The sequence below is a fragment of the Monopterus albus genome, unplaced genomic scaffold, assembly GCF_001952655.1.
Source record: "Monopterus albus unplaced genomic scaffold, M_albus_1.0 scaffold272.1, whole genome shotgun sequence".
Taxonomy (NCBI): domain Eukaryota; kingdom Metazoa; phylum Chordata; class Actinopteri; order Synbranchiformes; family Synbranchidae; genus Monopterus; species Monopterus albus.
The window spans coordinates 94,344-117,464 of record NW_018128152.1 but is presented as its reverse complement, the minus strand read 5'-3'; the positions used below and the strand labels follow the sequence as shown (position 1 = coordinate 117,464).

Sequence of the window (23,121 nt, the reverse complement as noted above, 5' to 3'; positions counted from 1 at the left end):
CCCAACAAATCCCCCTTGAGCAAGCACTGGGCGACAGGGGGAGGAAAAGCTCCGTTTAACAGAAGAAACCGCCGACAAATCCCGGCTCTTGGTGGGCGGCCTTCTGCCTCGACCGGTTGGGGTGAGTGGATAGAGGAGAGACAAAAGAAGAAAAGCAACAGGACACAACAAACAATCAAACACTGGTCAGGTCGATGTGGCTGGTGACTGCTCATCAGAGACATAGAGCTCCAGGGCCAGGGCAACCTGCAGAAAGGTACAGGGAGAGAGAGAGAGGACACACTACAGGAGAGAGGAGACACATGCTTAGAATTGTTATTAATTCTAAAAACGAGCTGCCAGGCTTCATTATAGAAACTGCTTTAGATAATATGCTTGTCTTTCAGGTGTCTTAGAAACTGCAGCCCAGTGTGAAACAGGCCCTCAGGGTGTGTAATGACTGGCATTATTCATGTATTCTATTTGCTGGCAAAGTCTTCCAATAATGGATTGCCTTTGTCACAGAGCCAATTTTACAACATGTAAACAAAACAAAACAAAAAAACTCAGGCTACTTTTAGCTACTTCCTTATAAACCCAGGAATGGATTTAATACTATTACTACGTTTAGGATACAGATAAGAATGTTTCTTCTAGACCATTAATTTTCTCATTTTTTTCATTCAGTGTTAACTAATATCCAAGTGTTGTGTGTGTGTTTGTGCCTTATAAAGGAAATATTCCACTTCAGTATTAATGCTACAGATATGCTGTGCGACGTCATTTACCAACCTACGGGAAACATCCCGTCCTACTTGTTATGTTTGCTTGTGTGTGGCTTTATTTCGTAAAGAACTCTATTAGCTACAGATTCTGGCTTCCAGATGAAGCCGGAAGCCCGTTTCTTTTCTCTCCAACTTGACGGACTTCCTCCTCAGCTCAGCTCCAGTTTTGTCTCCGGGATGCTGAGCAGGAGGGCGGGGCCGTGTTTCCTTGCAGTGCCCTCCCGTAGAGTGAGGTAGCAAGACGGACGAGACAGAGCGGACACAGGGAAGTAGAGCAAATGTCAGTGCGGTTCGTTTTCAATAAAGTCGTGAAAATCTCTAGCAGTATATTTTAGAAGCACAATGGATTTACTTAACAATCCAATCTAAGGTCAACAGCATTGAAGTCATCCGTGCATCCTGACACACGGACATCTTGTTTCTCTCTCATCAGGACACCGTAGTGAAATATTGGTCTTTCTTTTCGGATACTGTGTCGTAGTGGGACTCTCCGAACCTCACCATGGCGTGGCCGTGTATCAGCAGGGCGTGCTGCATGGCCCGCTTCTGGAACCAGCTGGACAAGGCTGACATTGCGGTGCCTTTGGTTTTCACTAAGTACACGGACGTCTCTGAGATGCAGCACATCCAGCTGCAGCCGCCGCTCCACCCTCCCCAGGCCCGGGTCGCCATAGAAACGCAGCCTTCTCGCGCAGAAACCCGCATCACGACCGCGCCACGCGCGCCGCGACGGTGCGTGTCTGAGGAGCGTGTATCCAGCTCGGTGATGCGCGAAGACTTTAAGCACTGGAAAGTGCGACCCGAACCGAGTTGTAAACCTAAGAATGAGTACCACGAACCGGAAACACCGTTCAACAGCAAGACCCAGTACCAGAAGGACTTCAAGGCCTGGCCCATCCCCAAAAGGTACGATCATCCCTGGATACCTAAACCGCCTCAAACCACCTCAGTCGGCGACGACAGGTCCAGGCACGTGACGCTGACAGATGCGGACAGCGGCGTGGAGAAGAGCGCTATTGCTGACAAGGTGCAGGAGAAAGACCTCCTCCATGGCCAAGAGAGGAAAAAGCGGTCCGGTAGACAGGAGGGGCCGAAGAAAGTTGTCCTGAAGGTGGAAGGAGAGGGCCGAGGGAGAGCGGCGGCAGATGCTGTAAACAGGCAGATCAGAGAGGAGATTACAGCCGGAAGCTCATACAAGTGAGTTACACTGCCTGTCACCGGTATGATGAGTAACCAGCTGGTCGTCCACGAAGGGGTCATACACTGTGGTACAAGTAACGCCTAGATTCAATTCACCTGATTAGTAGAAAGGGTATACTCCAGGTTTTGGACACTTTAAATGGTAAGACAATCTGTTGTCAGGTAAAACCGTTTAGAGACTGTTTGAAAATTACTTTTGAACCCAGAGCTGTCACTGTCACTTTATATGACACACCAGAATGATTTTGTACAGGCCCATATTTACCAGGGGTCTTGGACAAGCCTTTAATCAATGGGGGGCTTGCCTGGGAAAAAACCATCTGATCATGGGGGGCCATGAAGACTTGGAAGCTTTGTTAGTGAGACGTGAACCAGGATAGCAATTTATCACTTTATTTTTAGGGGAAGTAGTTGTTTCACAAGGTAACTAGAGGCTCATTTTCTTAAAACAAGCAGCTTTGTGAAAACATTACACAGTAATCAACTTTTATTTTGTACACAAAGGAAAAGGTCAAGGTGGAGTTTTCTCACATGCTGTTGATGTTTAAGTCTGTCCTATTATGGGATGTCCCCAGGATCACCGGGACAGCTGGAAACCTCACACTCACTGTACACATACTTTGTGCATTGTTGTAAAAGCTTATGTTATGTTCTGATGAAGACTGGTGGTTGTGTTAAATAATGAAATATATCATTTGAGCCTTCATTTTTGTTTTATTTTTTGTTCTGATTCTTGTTCTTTACTCTAATTTGTGTTTTTAAAAGCCTTCACTATTTAGAAGAAGCTTTATTTATTGTCATTGTAACATGTACAACGAAATTATGTTTGGAGCCAAGGGCCCCGGGGCGCTGCGTGCATATGCGCCGCCATCATGGGCAACGGGGGTATTTTTTGTTTGTCTTACCTTAAAAAGTTGTGTCTCAGCATTTACTGTATATTAAATATTGAATTTGTAAACACTTAATTTGACTTCATGTTCATGTTAAAGGATGTAGATTGTTATATCTTGGTTAAGTGTTGTCACAGAAGCAGGTTTGGGTTGAAACAGGATGCCTGGCCCCTCTCAGTGAGTGAGTACTGTGGATGTTTGGTGCCTTGTGGTGGTGCAGCTGTGCTGAGCAATCCCCAGGGTGTAGCCCAGAGCCCTTTCCTTCACACCACATGTAAGAACTGCACTGTGACACTGTCCAGCATCTGGCTTCCTCTGCCAACAGAGACCCAAAGCATGTCAGCTATGAATTAATACAGTACTACAGATAATGTGAACATGTAGCACACACACTTTAACATACATGTGTAGTTTGTCTTATTTACATTGTTGAATAATTCTGCATTATTACCATCACTGGGGTTAAAAAAAAATAACAAGGCTGATCCTTCAGTTTGCACTGGGCAATTTGTATCCCAATGTTAATAATAGCCTATTTATCTTATTGATATTTTACAGCATAACAGACTGTTTGGCCATAAAAACGATGAAGATGTCAACCAGTTTATAAAAACCTAGCTTTAAGTTTCTGGCCTTCTATGTCTTATTCTTCATACTTGCAGCTGACTTAGTGCACTGTGGCATTTTCTGCCCTCTACAAGATGGGAGGAGCCAAACTACAGAACATGATATTAAACCAGAAGCACAAATTAGTAATTCATGCAGACACATTATTAAATCAAGAGCATGAATTAATAAAGAATGCATGTGAATTATTAATAATGATGAACATTACTTACTGCAACACCTCTTGTGTTCTGTAAGACTAAATCACCATGGCTTTGGTTATGGCCTATGTGTCCTCCAGTGCCATCATGAGGTCAACACTTATCTTTTTTTTTGTAAAATAACTTGACAAATATTGGATGCATTGTCTTGAAAATTGGTGCACACATGCATATACTCTAACCTTGGTAATGCTCACTTTCATTATAAGCTCACCTGACAGTCAACAGAGGGGAACATGCTCCAGATGAGTCATAAGGACTGTGGTGATCCCCTAAATTGTCTTTGCTAAACCTACAGCCTTTGAGTTTAGTGGTAATCAGTACACCAACATGCTAAACTAAGTTGTTGAACAAGGCAAAATTATACCTGCCACACATCAGAATGTTAGCATTGTCATTGTTAGCATACTAATGTTAGCATTTAGCTCAATGTATCTTGGTCACAAAGCTTTAAAGACAAATATTCTTATCAATGTTTTTTACTATGGTTTTATGAGTTTATATAAATGAAGAGAAATTCAAATACTGACATTGGTATCAGCCTCGAAAATCCTGTATCTGTTGGGCTACAGCTGCAAACTTTGCCATTTCTCTAATGTGTCTAAGTTATCATCACGCTGTGTTGAACTGGGTAAATGCGCCATTTTAGAAAATCACACTTATTATATCATAAATCATAGATATGTATATACACTACATACAGTGCATTTATAAGTTAATTTTAAAAATAATAAATAAATACTATCTCATATAGCTACATACAGTGGTGGATGTTTCAACCTCCTCCAAACGTCCACTTTAGTGTTCATTTTGAGCACAAACATGACAGAAATTGATTCAATCTGCAGTATCTGTGTTAATCTGCCAGCAGTGGCTGGCCAGTGTTAAATCCTAAACTGAGAGCCAAGTGGAGTTGTTATCAGGGTGCAGAGTCATTTTCCAGCCTGTTGCTGTCCTAGACAGGATCTATAGGTCTGCTACAAGTTAGCTACAATTAACTAAGGTTATCCATCTTGAATTACCACAGTCTGTAAAGTGAGATCTAAATGATTTAAGCAAGGTTGTAGCCAAATAGAACAAGAATGTATGCAGGGAAATATTGCACGTAACTCCCTCGTCCCAACATTAAACACGCCATGACATACCTTCACATTCTCTATAGTATAGACTCTGCAGCAGGAAGCAGCGTTCATTAGGAAGTTTGGTGTCAGTGCAGCCAGAATCTCAGAATCAGAATCTGCTTTATTGGTCAGGTGTGTCGGACACATGAGGAATTTGGACTCTGGTACATCAGCTTTCAATGTGTATGTACATATCCCCATGCAAGGGGCAAGAAAACCCTAAACCAGCATAAGGCTCTATCACTACCCCTGTTTGCACCAAACCTCAAGCCTGGGTCCCCTCTACTCTGTCTGTTCTCTGATGGGGACATTTGCCATTCTTATAAACTTTTATTTATCCAGCTTAGTGAGCACAAAGGCTCGTGTTCTGCACTGTACATAGGAAATGTTAAAGCTATACCAACCACTGTTCATTTTTGCTTCCCTCGTCTGAATTTGTGCCACATTTTCTACAACCAGCCTCCAAGAGACAAGCCTCATTCAGCCTTCATCACACCGCCAACTCACTGCATTATGTTTAAAATGCCCTTTTCTGCATGAGAATAAGTCATGAGTTTCAGACAATAGCTGCTGGAGTCTTTGTTAGTGTTTTGCTTTCACTAGCAGCACTGCTGTAAAAGCCATTGTTCATCTTGTCAGCATTACTTGTTGCATTGGGCTATGTGTAACCCCTGAAAAAAGACCTTTAAAGAGCACAGTGCATAAAGAATTATCAAGCACATTAATGAGAGTGAGATATGAATTGCATTGCTAACAATAAGGTAGGTAGTGTGGGTTCACTGAGTTCAGAGGGGGAGAGAGAGACTAAGGAGGCATGAATTTTTAATTTCAATTTGTGTCACACATCATAGCTCAGCATTTTCACGGCAATGCTTCTCATTTGATTTTCTTCTTTCATGTTTCCTCACCTGGGCAGATAAAGTCCTCCATCTTTTAGACAAGGACACTCAGTAAACTCAAAATGAGTTTGTCTTTTATGTGGCAGTAGCAGACGTGTGCTGGAAAGAGGCCACTGGATTCTGGTGGATTTAAAACTGATCATCTTAAGGAACCTGCAAAAATTCTTTTTTACTGTAGAAACACTGATCATGTTCCATTTTTTAAGACAAATGATGGGACAAATCAGAAGGAAGAACTGTTGGGTTGGTAGCTCAGAGGTCCCTCGATAACCCAGTTTCTCAAAAACAGTTTTGATTTCTCTGCTACCTGATAATTAGAACCAGTGTGGTTTAGTTTTGCAGTGTTTCCATGTTTTTGCCAAAATAAAATCCTAAAATCTCAGCCAGTATTCAGTTGTTACATCAGTTCAGAGCTCTGCCATTTTATGTAATATATCTAATTAGATTTGATCATATCTGGTTACAGTTAATTCCCAAGGAAATCTCTCCAGAGTCAAATTCCTTGTGTGTCCAGCACACCTGGTCAATAAAGCTGATTTTGATTCTAGATCTGCTATTAGATATGAATGGATTATGTAAGATGCTGTACGCCTCAGAGGAGCAGAGTCCTCCGGTCTACCCGTGGATTAGACTTGCGCCTGGATTATGGACTCTGTTGCGCCTTGTAGGACGAGAAGGACTGGCAAGACTCTTGCTCCTTGGCTAAACAACACCACCCAGGCCCTAAGGAGGAGCTGCAGAAAGGCTGAGCGAAAATGGAAAAAAGACGGCTTGCACGTCTCTCTAGAGATTCTTAGAGGCAGCCTCCTCGCCTATCAGGAGGCTGTAAAAAAGGCTAAAACTCTATACTTAGCTAATATTATTGCAGATAACAGCCATAACCCTAGAGTCCTTTTTAAAACGATAAACTCGGTTATTAATCCAGTTGGTATGATGCCTACTGAGGGATCTGTTTTGCCTTGTAACCAATTTCTGGGATACTTCAGTGAGAAGGTCAAGGCTCTTAGGCAGAATACTCCAAAGCCCTCACCTTATAGACCACCTGTAGCTCATGTTTTACATACTTTAGACTCCTTCACCCCGATCTCTCTGTCTCAATTGAAAGAATATATATTACATTTAAATCCTGTCTCTTTTCCCCTTGACTTGCTTCCAGCCAGGTTTATTAAGGAGGTCACTGACACCCTTGGACCTTCCCTGGCCACTTTTATTAATCTCAGCCTGGGATCGGGCGTGGTCCCAACTGCTCTTAAACATGCAGTAGTTAGACCGCTCCTCAAAAAACCTAACCTTGACCCTTCCTCATTATCGAATTTTCGCCCAATTTCGCTTCTCCCTTTTATGTCCAAGGTTTTGGAAAAAAGCGTTCTTATTCAGCTGCAGTCTCACTTAGATCATCTCAATTTTGCTGACAAGTTTCATTTTGGCTTTAAACCCCGCCATAGTACAGAGTCAGCATTACTTAAGATTCATAGTGATATCGCCACGGCCCTTGATGCTAAATGTTCCATTGTTTTAGTTTTCTTGTATTTATCAACTGCTTTTGATACAGTTGATCATGTGATTTTACTCTTGAAACTCAAACACATTTATGTGAGGTTTTCAGTATCGCTCGACCGATTGCAGCGACATGTCTCACACAAGGTGGATGTCCCTTGATGCTAAACGTTCCATTGTTTTAGTTGTCTTGAATTTATCAGCTGCTTTTGATACAGTTGATCATGCAATTTTACTCTTGAAACTTGAACACATCTTTGGGCTGAGAGGCACAGTCTTACACTGGTTTGGCTCATTTTTGAATGGCAGATCCTTCTCTGTCATCATTGATGACTGCTCTTCTAACATATCCCCCCTCTCCTCAGGTGTTCCTCAAGGCTCGATTCTGGCCCTATTACTTTTCTCGTTGTATATGCATAATGTTGCATAATGTGATTGTACAGTACTTCTTTCCTCTAAAACAAAGGGGAAAACATGAATTTATTGTTATTTATAGCTACGATGATGAGCTATGCTATGATTTTAATGGTACGGCCCACTTGACATCAAATTAGGCTGTATGCGGCCCCTGAACTAAAATGTGTTTGACACCCCTGCCTTAGAGGTACGGTCTAAGACTGAGCTAGCAGTTTTCAAGTCGTCCCTAAAAACAGCTTTTGATGTTTAGGGCGTTTTCACCTCTTTCATTGCTTAATTTGTTTTTGTTTTGTATACCTGTGTTTTTACTCTGTTTATGTTTTTTACTGCTTCGGTATGGTCTAATATTTTTTAGTATGGTTTTATTTGGCAATGTTTGTTTTACTGTGCAGCACTCTGGGCTCTCAAGTTGTAGGGCGCTATATAAATAAAGTTTATTATTATTATTATTATTATTACCATTGCAAAAAAGGCGCAGTTACTGACAGTAACAGTCAGTATAGGAATGTTTGTCATATTTGCATGGGATCCATCCTACGTGACCCAGAGAGAACCCCCAGCAACACTACAATGCACAGATCCCATCGAGCCACTTTCCGAGTAGCAGCAGAGAAGCTGTGAGACAGAGCTGAGGCCCAGTGATCCCAGAGGCAGGAGAGAGTATTGACCAGATGCTCCACTGTTAGGAAGTGAAGCTACCACACTGTGCGTGGCCAGATTGAGTCCCTGGGATACTCTGAGGGAAGCTGGCCAGCCCTTTATCGCAGGCCAGCACTGGTGTATGATTAGAGCCAGAATCACTGTGGTCACTGTCTGTGCTAACTGCACAGAAATTTGTCAGAAGTGTTTGTACTACTTAGATGGTTTGCACTCCAACACGGAGTCACATACAACAGCAAAAGTGTGTAAAAATATTAAGAGTTGCAATTATTTTTCTTACTAATATTATCATCATTTATGCTAGGAAATTAGAAAAATGCTCAGCACAGCTGCAGTTGAATACAAGACTTGCTGCTTCATATTTTATGATGTTGTGTATGTTCTGTTGTTATGTGGTATTAGCTCATAGCAGCATCTGATTACAATAAAAGGCTTGATTCACATTTGGAATTTTAAAATACAGTTTGATATAAATTTTATATGACCTTTTAATCTACTCCTGGGTGGTTTTCTGTGGCCTGTCAATAATATAACTATTGTTTTATTAACTGCAATTGTGAATCCAGGCAGCTTGTACAGCTCAACACTAATTTCTCCCATGATGATGCAGAAATTTGTTTTTCTTCTTTACTCTCATGACTCTCCCCTGGGTGAGTGGTCCCGGTTGTGCCATGTCAGAGCAGGGGTGCACAAAGCTCAGCAGTGCTGTGCCCTGGCCTTGTTCCACCCCCTGTCAGTACCAGTGTTTGGTTGTAGTGACAAGGCCTTTCTCTGCACATCCTCTCCACCAGTAGTAGTAGGCAGCTGATAGCATTGTCCAGGCCACAGTGAGTCAGAGCTGAACAATAGTAATAGTAAAAGAAGACTTGGGGTGGGGGGGAAGCTGGTGATTTTATTTTTAAACTTTCACAAAACTAAATGATTAATTGTTCTGTGAACCATAAAATTCTCATGTAGCATTTGTTTCTCTGTTTGTTGTTAGTTAAAGATACATGAACTTAGTGGTGGCGCGTTGCGGTGGATGCTATCTGATGCCTCAAACAACTTACTGAAGCATAAAACAGCACTTTTCAAAACTGTACAATATTTAAATAACAGGTATAAATCCCTAAATCCTGGTCTCAGATGTGCTACACTTAAATTTGCTAGCTAAAAGATTAGTTGATTAACAGGAAATTAGTTTGATAAACAATTTATTATTTGGGCACTTTTTCAAGAAAAATGTCAATTCTGCTCTAGTGCCAGCTTCTCATAAATGAAGATTTGCTGCTAATCTTTGTCCTACAGTATGTGTTCATCTGTGGAATTTATTTGCCCTTTGAGGTGTTGTTTAGACAAGAAAACATCAGTAAGACATCATCCTGACTTTTGATCTACACATTTGATCTACCATTTTTTGGCAACTCCTGCATTTTAGCAGTTAAGATTCTCACTGTGCCTCTGTGGTTAAATACTTCAGTTAATCAAAATGAAGCCATGTCTTCTCCATTACACCATCTTTTATTCAACTAACTTTTTCAGCTACCTTGATTCATCAGGATGGTGTCTGAAGTTGTTCCCAGTATAATCTGGTTATATATTGTTGACATTATTTGGAGTTATCCATAAAAATAAAGAAAGAGAAAAGTGCACTGTTTTTGTAAAATGGGATTACAAAATAAGGCTGAAATATTAGAATTTGCTGCTTTGTATTGAAAAACAGACTCACCTTTTTTACCAATTGATAGGTGCAGGGTTGAATTTGCTAAAGAATGTTTTGAAAACTTGATTATAATATTCTGTTTTAAATTGATGAGCATTTATTTTCTGTTGTAAGCTTCTGTATTGACTAGGAGCAAATACTGTTTTTTGTAAAAACAGTTTAAAAAGATCATTTTTGTTGCTGGGCTGATCTAAGTCACATGACTGTACTATATATATATATATATACATACTGTATACTGTATGTTGTATAATGAAACCATGATAGCCAAAACACTGGAGAACAGTTGTGCAAGGTGGTTTTAAGTATGTAGTTTTTCTAACCAGTTCTGGATATAGCACCTTATGTGACAAATTTAACAATACACACACACAGTTGCTACTGCAGTCAAATGCAGTGCCATAGTGCCTGCTAGTGTATTCTGTTGCTTTGTAAAATGCCTACATCTAACATGAACTACCCTGGATACTCAGCACTGAGATGTGATTTGCAGAGCTGAGAGGAATAGTATTGTGAAGTTCAGACCTTTATGCTTCCATGCTCATGAGATACTATATGTACAATAGCTAGAAGCAGCACATACACTTGTGTGACATGACAGCCACCGAATCAAAAACAGTAATTTTTATACAAGTACCAAGTACAGACTGACCTCAGAGACACGGGCATTATTGTTACACAGTCATATGTTCATGAATGGCAACTAATACAGCCTGGTGTTCGCTGAACTCTTTCTGCATTCACAATAAGTCTCTTTCTCTGTTGTTCTCACACATACACACACCCTGTGGTGTCAGATGAGCGCTTTATAGTCTTGGCCTTGGACACAGTTGTATAACCTGTCTTTGCATTGTGGTTCCTTGGCCCAGTTTAACATTGAAAATGGACTTCAGTCCTGTTGCATAACCCTTCTCTGTGTGATACTCAGTGCTCCTCTGTACCTCTGGGTGTTTCTATTCAGCAGCCATGTCACTGTCACCGGCCTTTGTATCATAAATACTTTGCTTTTCTCACTGTGTTTTGTTTAATACGTGAACAGCTTAAATGTGAGCAGCTGACAGCTAATATACATTTAAATTTATGAATTCATTATACAGAATGTGAAATGGCAAAAGTTAAGCATTTTAATTGAAAATTTGCTGATTAATGTGTAAAATGTCACTTGTACTTTATTGATGTTCTGTTGACATAGTTTCACATGAGTTAGGTGATATATTTTGTTGTAAGATTTATCATTTTATTCATGCTAACAACATAATATAATTTTTGTCTGTCAGTGAATTGTAATAACTTTACAATTTTATTTGTTGTTTGTTATTTGTTTTTTGTTTTTTTCCATAAGCAGTGACATTGCCATTAACCTCAATTGCAGTTTGTGGCTAGTACTAATTAACAAACATTAGCTTGCTAACACATGAAGATTGTGAAATGGTAAACATTATATAAGCTTAGCATCAACATGCAGTATTCACTTTGTCTTTATGAGCATGTTAGCATGCTCAAGTTAGCATTTAACTAGCATCAACATGCAGTATTCACTTTGTCTTTATGAGCATGTTAGCATGCTCAAGTTAGCATTTAACTAGCAAGCAATATTGCACCTTCACAGAGCTGCTTAACCGCTAATGAATCAGATGCCAATATGACACCTGCATTTCAGTACTGACACCGCATTTCACTTGAGGAATTTAAAAGCTTTCCCTCCAAAAAACTCCAAACCTCTCACACGTCAGTTTCATTTGGTGTTGAAACAAAACTTTGCCTAAAACACAGCAATATTCAGTCTTGTTCAAAGTATATAGGACACCAACCACAAAATTATAAACAATTGAAAAAAATATGAAAATAGATCTTTTTTGTGGCAGACATTTTTGCCATTGTAGGTGAAATCAGTTTTGTTTACAAATGGCTCAGTTGCAGTGTATCAACTGTTCCAACGAGCCAAAAGGAAACTTGCATAGTCCTGGTATTGTACTGTACATGCAAGTTTTCTTTTGGCTTGTTGGAATATTTAAATATAATGCTTAAATAGAATGCTGTTGTTTTAAATGTTGTCAGTTACACCTCTGCTTGTCTTGCTTCGACAAGCTGCAAAGTTTGCTTTGAAAAAGGTCTATCATAAATCCTGGTAACCCAGGGCTGTCTTATTCACCACACACAGTGTATTGTTGGTTTTTGTTTCAGTTCAGTAGGCTCTCCCATGAAAACCCTCCACAAGGACTCTTGAGGTCAGAGCCCAGATGTCACACTGTAATGGAAAGTCAGACAATTCAGATAGAGTCTCATACCCCTGCCTTAATGTAATACATTAGAAGATAAAATCATTGCGCCTGTCCCGGCCACATACATTACCTTAAATTGGATTGCATGGTCTCAGGATGTTTTCCATAGCTGCATTTATTGATTTAATGCCTTTCCATATGCCTTGGCCTTACAAAGTGTGCTAATGAGTCTCTAGTACTGCGAACTGGCCTTCTGCTCCTCTCTCGACACTTAGCACTGCACTGTTGTTGTGCTTTACTTGTACTTGCTCTGCCAGAAAACTGTGGACTTTTCTCTCTGGGTTGAGAGTGAGTTGCTGCACCAAGTGAAGGAGTTTAAGTATCTCAGGGCCTTGTTCACGAGTGAGGGTAAAACTGAGTGTGAGACTGCCATACATATGCCTACATATGTGTGACACTGAACTGTGATTTGTTGGAGGTTAAAGAGTTGTGTGACGACAAAGGAGCCACAGGGGATGATTGTTAAGTGCTCCTTGACTGGCCTACACCAGAGAGCTGTGTCTTCTTTTTCAATTAGTAATAGTTTTAATATTTTTATAAATTTGACAAATTTATAAATTTTTCTTCTTCAGTTCAGCCAGAAGAGCATTGTTGTTATTTTCCAGTGTTTTCATTTTCTGAACACTGCCCTCTGACAACAGCAAATGAATCTGCTTTGATTGTGTCTGTAAAAATACAGATACATGTACAATTTGGGTATAGGCAGCTAGGTAGAATACAAGCTTCCTCCTTACATATTATTCATCATTTTGTTTCTCTTTTATCCTTCTCTTTTTTCCTTTGACAAGTAAAATGTAAGCTCTCAGTGTAAAATCTCATTTTGAAGAGAAAACTTCCCAAAATGGCTGCGTAAAACATATTGGAGTGTCCTATACTACATTTGTTTTCTAAAGTATTATGAGATAACCTTCTTATAAAGAGCACCCAACTCTACAAACAGAAACATTTAAAGCAAAGACATATTTTACCCTCTTTACCCCCCAATAGTAATGAATGTTTGTGACAAAAGCGTACAATCATGACGTCTGCTGTAAGCTCTTATCTTTTGGGGCTTTTATTATGAAAGCCCAGCCTATCCCCAGGCCAAACTCTAACCCTGTAAAGCCCAACACATCAAAAACTAGCCAGAACAGTCCAATTTTTTGGACATGAGATGTTTATTAAACCTTTTAACAAAATCCAAAAGAAAATTCAAGATTCAAGATTTTTATTTGCCATTTATGCATAGACAGACCGTCCAGGCATATAGGAATAAATGTGCCATATTATTTAGAATATTTTTATTTGGTTTGGTATCACATTTGATACATGGGGCATTTTTGGCGATTTCTATCTGCTCAGAAACTTGCGTATCAAATATGATACGAATGGCTCTATAGGGCTAAACTCTTCTTACTCTGTTCTAAATCCAACCTGTGCCAGAGCTTTACCTACTCCAGAGCTGCTCAATCACTTGTTGGTAATATTTGAGGGATTGTGGTATCAAAAATGTAAGAGAACAAATTAGAAAAGTCCTTTTTCACTTTTCTTCTGAAAATCTTGGAGTCTGTTGTTGGGCAGTGAGATGGCACTCCTGTCACTTTGAACAAAGCCTTTTAAGAAGAGTTTAGAGTGTTATGCACTCTAGCCTCTGAATGTTCTGTCCATTTGTTTGAAATGAGGAAAGTTTTCCAACAAAGGATTAAATATTTTTGTAAAATATAGAAGATATGAATAAAACAAGTAGCAATCAGGTGAAGGCAGGGTACACCCTGGACAGGCCGCCAGTCGATCGCAGTGACTGAAAGCAGTAAGCACATTTCTCAAAATGTCAAACTATTTCTCTAAATGTAGACCTTTTAAGATCAATATTTCCTAGTTAGGGGGCCTACACATTTTCTGTTAACACAGGCATTTACAGAGACCCTCACTGTCATGACTCTTGAATGCCAGTCACTGCTAATGTTAAAGCTGTGCAGCATGGTACATTTTATTATCATAGCTGACTCATTTCTTTCTACACAGAACGGAATTTCAGGCTTACAGAGATGTGAGACCGGCAAAGATGATCCGGGCCAAGTCCCAGTACCTGCCACCGGATGAGAAGACCAGCCTAGAGACCAGCTACAACGCCACCTTCAAGGGTCAAGCCCCACTGCAGCCTGCTGACAACAAGGCCCTAGAGAGGAGGAGGATACGCAGTTTATACAGTGAACCTTACATAGACCCCAGCAAACAGGTGAGAATGCATCCCTCTGACTTTGTCGTATGGGTTAAAATAGATTTTTAAAGGAGAAAGAGGGGGAGCTAAAGTCTTTACAGTAAAGAGTCCATGGCATTTTGCTTATTCCCAGCCATTTCATGTTTAATCTTGGGTACCTCTAGATTAGTTTTGCACCCATCATAACTCCAAATAGTCTGTAATTATTTCAGAACAATAGAACCTGAGAGCCTCTTCCTACAAACGAGAGGATAGTTCATGAACGTGCACAACACCTGTTGCCAGTGTTATGTAGAAAACTATTTCCCTATCGAGATGTGTTTTCCTTAACATGAATCCTAACATTATCCTGACCACAACCACTGAGGGGGCACTACATGAATCTGAGTTTTGAACGGAGGAAACACATCTCGACAGGGGAACAAAAATCACTGACAATGTCAATACCTCAAATCTTACCTGACGTGTTTGAGCCAAAATATGAAAGTACACAGGAGTAATTGATCTGAATTTCTCCTGCATAGATAGGTAAACAACAGTATATGAATCAATGAAAAGAGATCTGTAACATTCTAAACAAAGCGGCTGATTGAGAAACCCCATATTTTAACTGGCATAATGCAGACAGTAACTTCAACAGCCTTACAACAATTCTCTACAGAAACAATATATGAACCTGCAAAGTGTAGTTTTTTTAAACTTACTGTTACATCCCACTGAGTAGTGGACACTGATGATGTTGGTAAATCCAACCCGGTGATCGCTGCATCTTCCCCCACTGACAATAACAGCTTTTAAAATGGCCCCGGTGGATGTCAGGCAAGCTCGCATGAATGCACACAGCCAAGAGATTATGACCATTCAGGAAAATCTGTGAACTGTTGTATAAGACTTTACATAGTTGGAAAAAAGTCTTGCCAGCAAGAGATTGTGAGACTTGTTTAAACCAAGTTACTTCTACATAGAAGTACAACAACATACGTACACCTTGTTTTTTGAGCTTTCAGTTGCATTTAAGATGACAATTCATCATTGTAACATTGATATGTCAGAAAACACAGAAAAGCATGCCATCTGCTCTGTAATGTAATGTTGTAAAATCACACAGCACTGATTTAGAACTTGCCCTCCCAGCAATCTCACTTCCACTATCTAACATCCATAGGTGGACAGGTATAGTGTCCCTCGCTCTAAACGCAAAAAGCCTGGAGCCACAGCGGCAGGCCAAGCCAAGCCCATGAAGAAAGCCAAAGATAAGCAGAGTGCTGCACTGAGGGGCTCCAGGAAGGCGACCTCGGAGAACCAGCCTGAGAACCGACTGATGGTGGGGGACAAGGAGAAAAGTAAAGAGATGAACAACAAACTGGCTGAGGCAAAAGAGTAAAAATCATTTAGCATTACTTCTCTTTTTATTTCTTTTGGGGGTGGGGAAATCAGACACAGAGGCTGCAAAATAAATTAAGGTTGTCATCTTTGTTTTCTTTCCTTTCTGCTTATTCTTCCGGTCTCTTTCTTCTTCTTTTCTTTGCTCAGTGTCTTAGTGTGCACTCATTCTTCTTTGTCCTCCTTCACTACCTCTTGGCTACATTTGTACAGTAATACTAAATTAAGATCTTGGGGTTTAGGCATGACATGACATTGCTCCTCCTGCCTCATGTTATATTAGACCGCTATAGCAATGAGTGGGTGGGAGCATCCTCCTCCTCTACCATTTGATGCCACCCACCACCCCCACTATGCTTGCCTCCATCTCCAGGTTGCCATGGCTACTGGCTGACTGGCTATCCAATGGATGGCTCTTGTTGCACGGCCCCACTGACAAGCAGTTCTGAAGGTTTGGTTGTGATCCAATCAGCAGATTGCTTTGTTGAGTTTTTACTTTTGGTTTTGTGGATTTATGATAGTGATAATCAGATTGGTGTTTTGGTTTCTGCACTTGACAAATTAGCAGCAAATCTGAAAACCTTTGATAAATATCTGGCTTGGTTAGTCACGAGTGTTTGATCCCTGGCTTCTTTTGTACCTGCTCTGTCATGTTTGTTACTGTTCTTTGTTTACATTGAGCTCAAGGCTCAAAGCCTGTGTTGGGAAATTACATATGTCATTTTGTAAATCAGTGTCTTATTTCAAACTGAACTCTGTTGCAGGCTACACAAAATTATTTCATCTCATCTTAAGAGAAGTACCTTGTTTCCTTCCTTCATTCATGTGAAAGCCATTCATACAGTGAAATTTACTGTACCCGACACTATTTTGTAACACCTGATTTGTTTCCAAAAGTCTATGTGAGTCACACTAAACAGATTATGCATTTTAAAAAACCCTGTCATTTGCATAGCAGATGAGTTTCCCACTGATTTAGATAGCCCTGTTCTGCACTCATCATAGCATTAAATATAGTACATTTGTCAGAATCAGAGAGGACTGACTTCATTGGAGCTGGAAAATTTTGTGTTGACTGGCTCCATTTATATCCTGTCCATCAAACACACAGCGTGCAGAGCTGTCGATCTCAGTGACCATTGCTCAGTATCAACACAGTCTTTAAATTTAAAAAGACCAATCCCTCTATGAAGCTTCACAGCAGCCGATGGCCATAGCATGCACTCAAACACACTCCTCCTGTAAAATGTACTCTGCCCAGGGTGACCGGAACTAGTGTGATTAGACGGCCATGGGATGATTGCAGACAGCTCATATTGCAGCTTAATAGAACCTTTCACATCACCTCTAAAATGGAGCTGTATAGATGAAGCACAGAGTCACCATTCAAAAAAGTCATGAATGATCCACTCCCTTTTGTTCCAGTGCGTTTACAGTACAAGGATAAGGCATTGTGACCTCATTTTCTTTTTGAAGAACACGTTTCCTACTTTTTGGTTCTAGTGCATATGTTTGTCACAGTGATGTGATGGTAAGTGTAACTTGGACTCCACTGTTCATTGCTCTGTGTTTCAGAATCCATGTGGCTCTGTTAGTTTTGCCCAAACTCCAAAGTATGAAGAGTATGTTGGTTTGATGAGGTCAAATTTGTGTTAAAATGGTGATTCAACATTGGATTAACTTTTACTTTGTCTGGTAGGTTCAACATGGTGGTGCTGTGTTTGTGTGTAGGGGATATCTAGCAAAGCATCCAGTATCAAAACACGCTGTAATGCCTCCATTTTGAACTCCTGATTTAATCCTCAGTTAGATCTATTGAACAAAATGGAGCATGGAATAAGTTGTAACCGTTTTCTGTTCAAACTGATTACAACCTTCCTTGTACTGTATATAAAGCTTATATTTACAGTATGTATATATTACAGCAATGCTACATGTTGCTGAGTGTTTCACTATTTGATCCAAAGCATCCACCTCCTTTCTTTAAATCTTAGCATATATATATATATATGTGTGTGTGTGTGTGTGTGTGTGTGTGTGTGTGTGTGTGTGTGGAGACACCTTTTTGGAATTAGAGTACTTACAGTCTTTTCATGGGTCCACACACATGTCATTGCTCTCATTAGTTCTGCTCTTGCTTTCCCTCCATTCTTACTAGATGAGTGTGTCTCAGACCATCACTATCACCATGTATCTTCAAGCTGAGCTTGCTGGACTGAGGGTCCAGCTCATTAGCATTTTGCAGCCTTTGGTTGGGGGACATTTGGTCATATAACACAAGAGAGGGGGCTTTTATGGGCAGTAGGGTAAACAGTGCTTAGCATATCACACAGCTGGTGCTATCTTTGTGATTATTAGGCAAAGGATAGAAAGTATGGTAAAGGAAGTGATGTCTTGCAGGAAACAAAAGAAAATAAAAAAGAAAATTGACTGTGACGTGCTTGTGTCTCTATCTGCTTGCTCACATTTAATGAAGCATTACAAATAAATGTAAAAAGCAGAAAAAGCAGTGTCTTCTTGCTTCTTTTCATGAAGAATGATTGAGGATTAGTGGTTGCAGGTATCTGTCAGTGTTTCTCTTGTCCCAGTCTTTGTCTTTGTGAGATGGAGAACATTTACGAAATAACTCCACATGGAAGAGAATTGCTTTCTCAACTTCTTTATATGCTTATCCGAGACTGCACCGCATTCTGGCATGAGCTCTGACATCCTCTCCAGGCCCTGCATGTTGCCCTAATGTGAGAACTGAAGAATATATTATTTTTGCTTCATGTCTCAATATATTCCAAGAACTCATCACACTTATAGAGCAATATGCATGTGAAAGGATGTCCAAAAACTTATTCCAGAATAAGATGTCATGTGTTTTTTAGGTCTATCATTAATGTTTAAATAATGCTCTCAATGCAGAAAACAGTCACATATTTATTACATTGTCTAAGATCACATTCTTCTTAGTATGGTGTCCTGGTTAGAATACTTGAAGATGTCACATTTGGATGATGCTATGTCCACTTTATTGTGTGCTAATGAGTGACATTCTGATTCGTTTGAAGGGTTGTGCTAAAACAGTACCACTACATACAACTCTGCCAGCCAATCCGAGATATTGGCTGGGTCCAGACTCTAAAGCAACACCTGTGGGGCTGTGCACTACCCAATCCCAGGTAACCAACCACAAGAGCAATGAAAAGAAATAAACTGCGAGCCACAATTGCCTCTCATTCCCATTCATACATGTTCATGGAGTTGTGATTTACTTTTGTTTTCTATTACAGTGGCACAGTTTTGTTTTTCCCGTGAACCCCCACATTTTCTCTGGTCTGCTCCTCAGGTCATAGCCCCTCTGTGTTTCTCTTCCATATGGACACTAGAATAGGGGGCTGAATGGGGCTGTCTGACTGCCTTCTGTCACATCCTTAAGATAACCTTTAGGAGGCCACAGGTTTACTCCAGTCATCTCTAACACCACAAACCTTTGTCTGATGAAATTCACACGCTCTTCATGGTTCAAACAAATTGCATGACAATAATTCGCCCGAGGAGGAGAGTGGAGGTCATTCACACACGTACCTGTAATGCTTTTTAAAATAAGCTTCAGTACTTTGCATCTCAGCTTCTTGTCACTGGATAAAAATGTCATACTTTTTTGGTTCTGTCTAAATCTGCTTGTAAAGCATGCTGCCACTGTTTTCACTTGGACCTGCAGTCTGAGCTTGTGTTCATACTGTAAATTTTGCACTATATCCAAAATATCTTTTGAGTTTTAGCATGCATATAACTGAGGTAAGGAGGAATGGGATGAGGGATGTGGCTCTGCTTTGGAATGAGACCATTCAAAGGAAATTGTAAGTGCATGTTAATGATTTTCACTCACTCTTTGCATAGCTAACTGATTCCCATTCAAATGTGATTTAGACTAGATTTTGACATAACGCCCTGCATCTCTTTGATGGAGCATCCCGAGACCCTCATTACACTACTGACATCCTGTAGTAAGTCACTGTGATTAAATAATTACAGTAAATCAAAGTATACATTTAAACCAATGGCCCCTGTTGATCAAAATGCTAAGCTGCACAATCCATCACTAGAAACAGACCAGAAGCTTTGTTTTTACATCCATGTTATATTTTCACAATTTGCTAGTTGCTAGATTTCATTAAGATTAGCATGAGGTATTTTTTATCCATATTAATATCTGTGGCAAGCAAACAGGAAAGGAATTGACATTTCATTCCTAAAACAGAAGCCTGATATTGTCCTCTGAAATGAGCCTTTCACAGGGTGATCAGCTCAGCTCAGCTCAGCCCAGTAACGTGTTGTTCATCTGTGACAAAAGCCTCATCATGTGTCTCTTTCTGTCTCCTTCTCCTTCTCTGGAACCTTAACCATTTGCTGCCTCCTAGAGATGCTAATGAAGAGGTTCTCCGACCCAGTTATCATCATTCCCAGGGTGCTGCTGGAGGAGAACCACAACCACCACTGGAAAGCCCCGAACCTCGGAGGAGCAGCGGAGTCGTACGCTTTGCTCTAGATGTGAACCAGACTGAGTAGTTGTGCGCCATAAAGAATAAGGCAGCTTCACATTTATATGGAGACTGTTGCTCTATAATGTAAATATCTAGTATTTCAGCTGAATTAGGAGGTGAACATTCCTCTGTCCGTGAGGAAGCCCACATATGTGAAACATGCATGTTTGAAAGAGTTTTTGGCTCAAAGGTCCCAACTGTTTGACCCATGGCATTATTGCAAAGGTGCTACATCATTTTATGGTTTCATGCATTTTATTTTAATGGAGTATGTCAATATTGTTAGAAATACCACACCATAAAGTGCTTATACAACGGTTACAAAAACTGAAATGTACATCAGTTTTAGTGTTAATAAATGAACATAACTTGCAGATTGCCATACTGTATTTTAATCTTTGTTGTATGATAGGAAGTGATGTAGACTTCAGCATGTGGCTTACAGTAGAAGCACAAGAGTCCTAAATCTAGATACAAAGTGACACATGAAGTTTAAATGTGTAACGAGGATGTGAAGTCTTCCTTCACTTGGTAAGTTTCTGTTTCACCATAAATCTGAGTTTAACACACATACATATGTACGTTCAGGGTTTTGTAATCTCACAAATCATTTGGAAGCCAGTTGATGTCCGGTATGCAACTTACAAGTATAGTGTGGCAGCTCGAACCCTTCAGTGTGCATATATGCTGAGAATGGACTTTTCAGTGAAGTAGGAGACCTCTTGTAAAAATGGAATTTTAAGAGCAAAGTTATTTAACCTTTTTGTGGACAAACCATATCAGATGTAGATTAATATTCAGAATATTTTTATATGTCTTAAAAGGGTACACCACCGATTTTACACACAAAGCTGGAAATAAATTCACAAATTTGAAGTTTCTAGATCAATAGTAGCTTGCTGATCAAATGACCTGATGGGTCCAGCTGAAGATTTGGATTTGTAGAAGGAGGAAGCTGTTGTAATGATGGTTGACTTGGTGTTTATTTTGGTGCTGGAGGTGTGGTATGCAGCACCCACTAAATGGCCTTTTTGTTGTTATAGCAATGCAAAATTGATGAAGCACTCTTTTACAACATGTCTGGGGGCAGTCTGAATGTTGTATTGTGCAATAATTAATAAAATGTAATTTATTTAAAATTAAATCAGGAACTCACTGATCAGAGAATAAGCAAACAAGATTACGAGTCTAATCCCATATTTAGTGCCAGCTTCATTTGTGACCGTTTTCAGCACACTTCAAACACATTTTGCTTGGTACCAAAGAATGATTTGAGGCTTGCTTTCCATGAAGTTTAACCCAACAAATGACAGTGGAACAAGTCTGGAACTAAAGCCTGTCAATTGTCAAAAACTCCACTTGTTCAACCATGGTTTCCCTGCTGGACACAAACTAGGACTAGACCTGTTACCTTGCACGTCCTGGCAGATGTGCAAACAACAACAAAAAGGAACGTGCCATGGATTGGCACTAGCTGCCTTTTCAGAAGCCATTATTGGCAACGTTTTTTGTGTGCCTCATTAAGGCACATGCTAATACTGTATTTCATTCATGGCTTCAAGTCCAGTATGTAGTGAGAGAAAGAGAGGTTAAGATCCAGTACAGTAGGGGGAGGGGCTTGATAAAGAAGCTGCTTTGAGGTTTTGGTATAGAGAAACTGTGTCCTTGTCACGTGTCATATTACTCCTTCATTAGGCTGCCCTCCTCTCATTACTGCTGGAGGGTCAGAGGTTCGAATCTCGGTGCCTGCAGTGTAGAAGTGTCCTTGGGCAAGACACGCAACCCCCAAGTTGCCCCTGATGGTTAGAGCCATCGGTGTGAGCTGGCGCCGCAGATGGCTGCCTCGGTTCTGTACCGAAAACAAGTTCCTGGTGTGTAACATAGTTGGCCAAATAAAGGTGATTATGCACACATGACCACGATATGCACATGCAGTGGCCTACAGCATTGTTGAGCTCCTTGCGTTAAAGATGGAGCGTTGCCACAGCTTCTGTTGCTGATGGAGATTTATGGCATTTTTAATTTTGTGCATCAAGACAGTGCTGTTTTTAACAATCAGTGTGGGAAGGGGATACAACACTGTCAGTCTTAATCAGCGAGTCAGCCATCTTGATGAAGCACTAACAATTCAAAACTCAGACTGTGCAAGAAAAAGATTACCATTGTTTCTTTAATGTTATAGTTTAGCACATCTGCAGTGCAACAAATGGGGTGGGGGTCCAAAAATTCACTTTCATCTCTCTCATTGTTACTTTTGCTTTGATACTATTAATGCAACCAGTGATGACCAGACCAAACCTTCTTCAAAGAAATCTTCAGATGTACATCTTCAACAACAGAAAACAGGAAGTGTTCGTGTACCACACTGTAAGTCAGAGTCCTGCCTTGAAAGAACAAATTTGGCACTAATTATAAGAAAAACTGACACAGTCGTCAGTTGCTACACTTCTTAGTATCTAGTGTGACCTACATGGTCATATAGTCCGTCATTAAGACTTTTGACTTTTTTCATGGACGTTTCACTGAACAAAGCCAACATGACTAACTAAACACATGTATACTACAATCTGCACTAAATCCAGGAAATTCCTATCATATTATTAGGAACTGAAAGGACCTGTATAAAGCTTTACTGCTGAGTTTAACTACTTGCATACTGTTGATTAGTTCAGTGGTTTCTTATATTTTCATTGTATGTTTTATATAACAAACCTTCAAACTAGTAACAACAGTAAAAAGTACAATAT

The 23,121-nt window shown here is 40.1% G+C and overlaps 1 protein-coding gene across 2 annotated transcripts; it reads left to right on the top strand.

Annotated features, from left to right (window-relative positions):
• The first annotated feature begins 710 nt into the window (after positions 1–710).
• map6a (microtubule-associated protein 6a) lies at positions 711–21,190 on the top strand. Of its 2 annotated transcripts, XM_020622087.1 has the most exons (5): positions 711–1,961; positions 14,264–14,477; positions 15,625–15,839; positions 18,899–19,009; positions 20,252–21,190. In XM_020622087.1, exons 1-5 carry the CDS (start codon positions 1,267–1,269, stop codon positions 20,397–20,399), a joined length of 1,383 nt encoding a protein of 460 aa, XP_020477743.1. In that variant the 5' UTR covers positions 711–1,266; the 3' UTR covers positions 20,400–21,190. The 2 variants fall into 2 exon arrangements, with proteins under 2 accessions (XP_020477743.1, XP_020477744.1); XM_020622088.1 differs by lacking the exon at positions 18,899–19,009 and having other exon boundaries at positions 714–1,961; positions 20,252–21,188.
• The last annotated feature ends 1,931 nt before the right edge of the window (positions 21,191–23,121 follow it).

Excerpts from the sequence above, each read along its gene's own strand:
- map6a (XM_020622087.1), top strand. The coding sequence starts at position 1,267 with ATGGCGTGGCCGTGTATCAGCAGGGCGTGCTGCATGGCCCGCTTCTGG. Across the intron at positions 1,962-14,263 it reads ACAGCCGGAAGCTCATACAA|AACGGAATTTCAGGCTTACA; the intron begins GTGAGTTACACT and ends CTTTCTACACAG. Across the intron at positions 19,010-20,251 it reads TGTGCACTACCCAATCCCAG|AGATGCTAATGAAGAGGTTC; the intron begins GTAACCAACCAC and ends GCTGCCTCCTAG.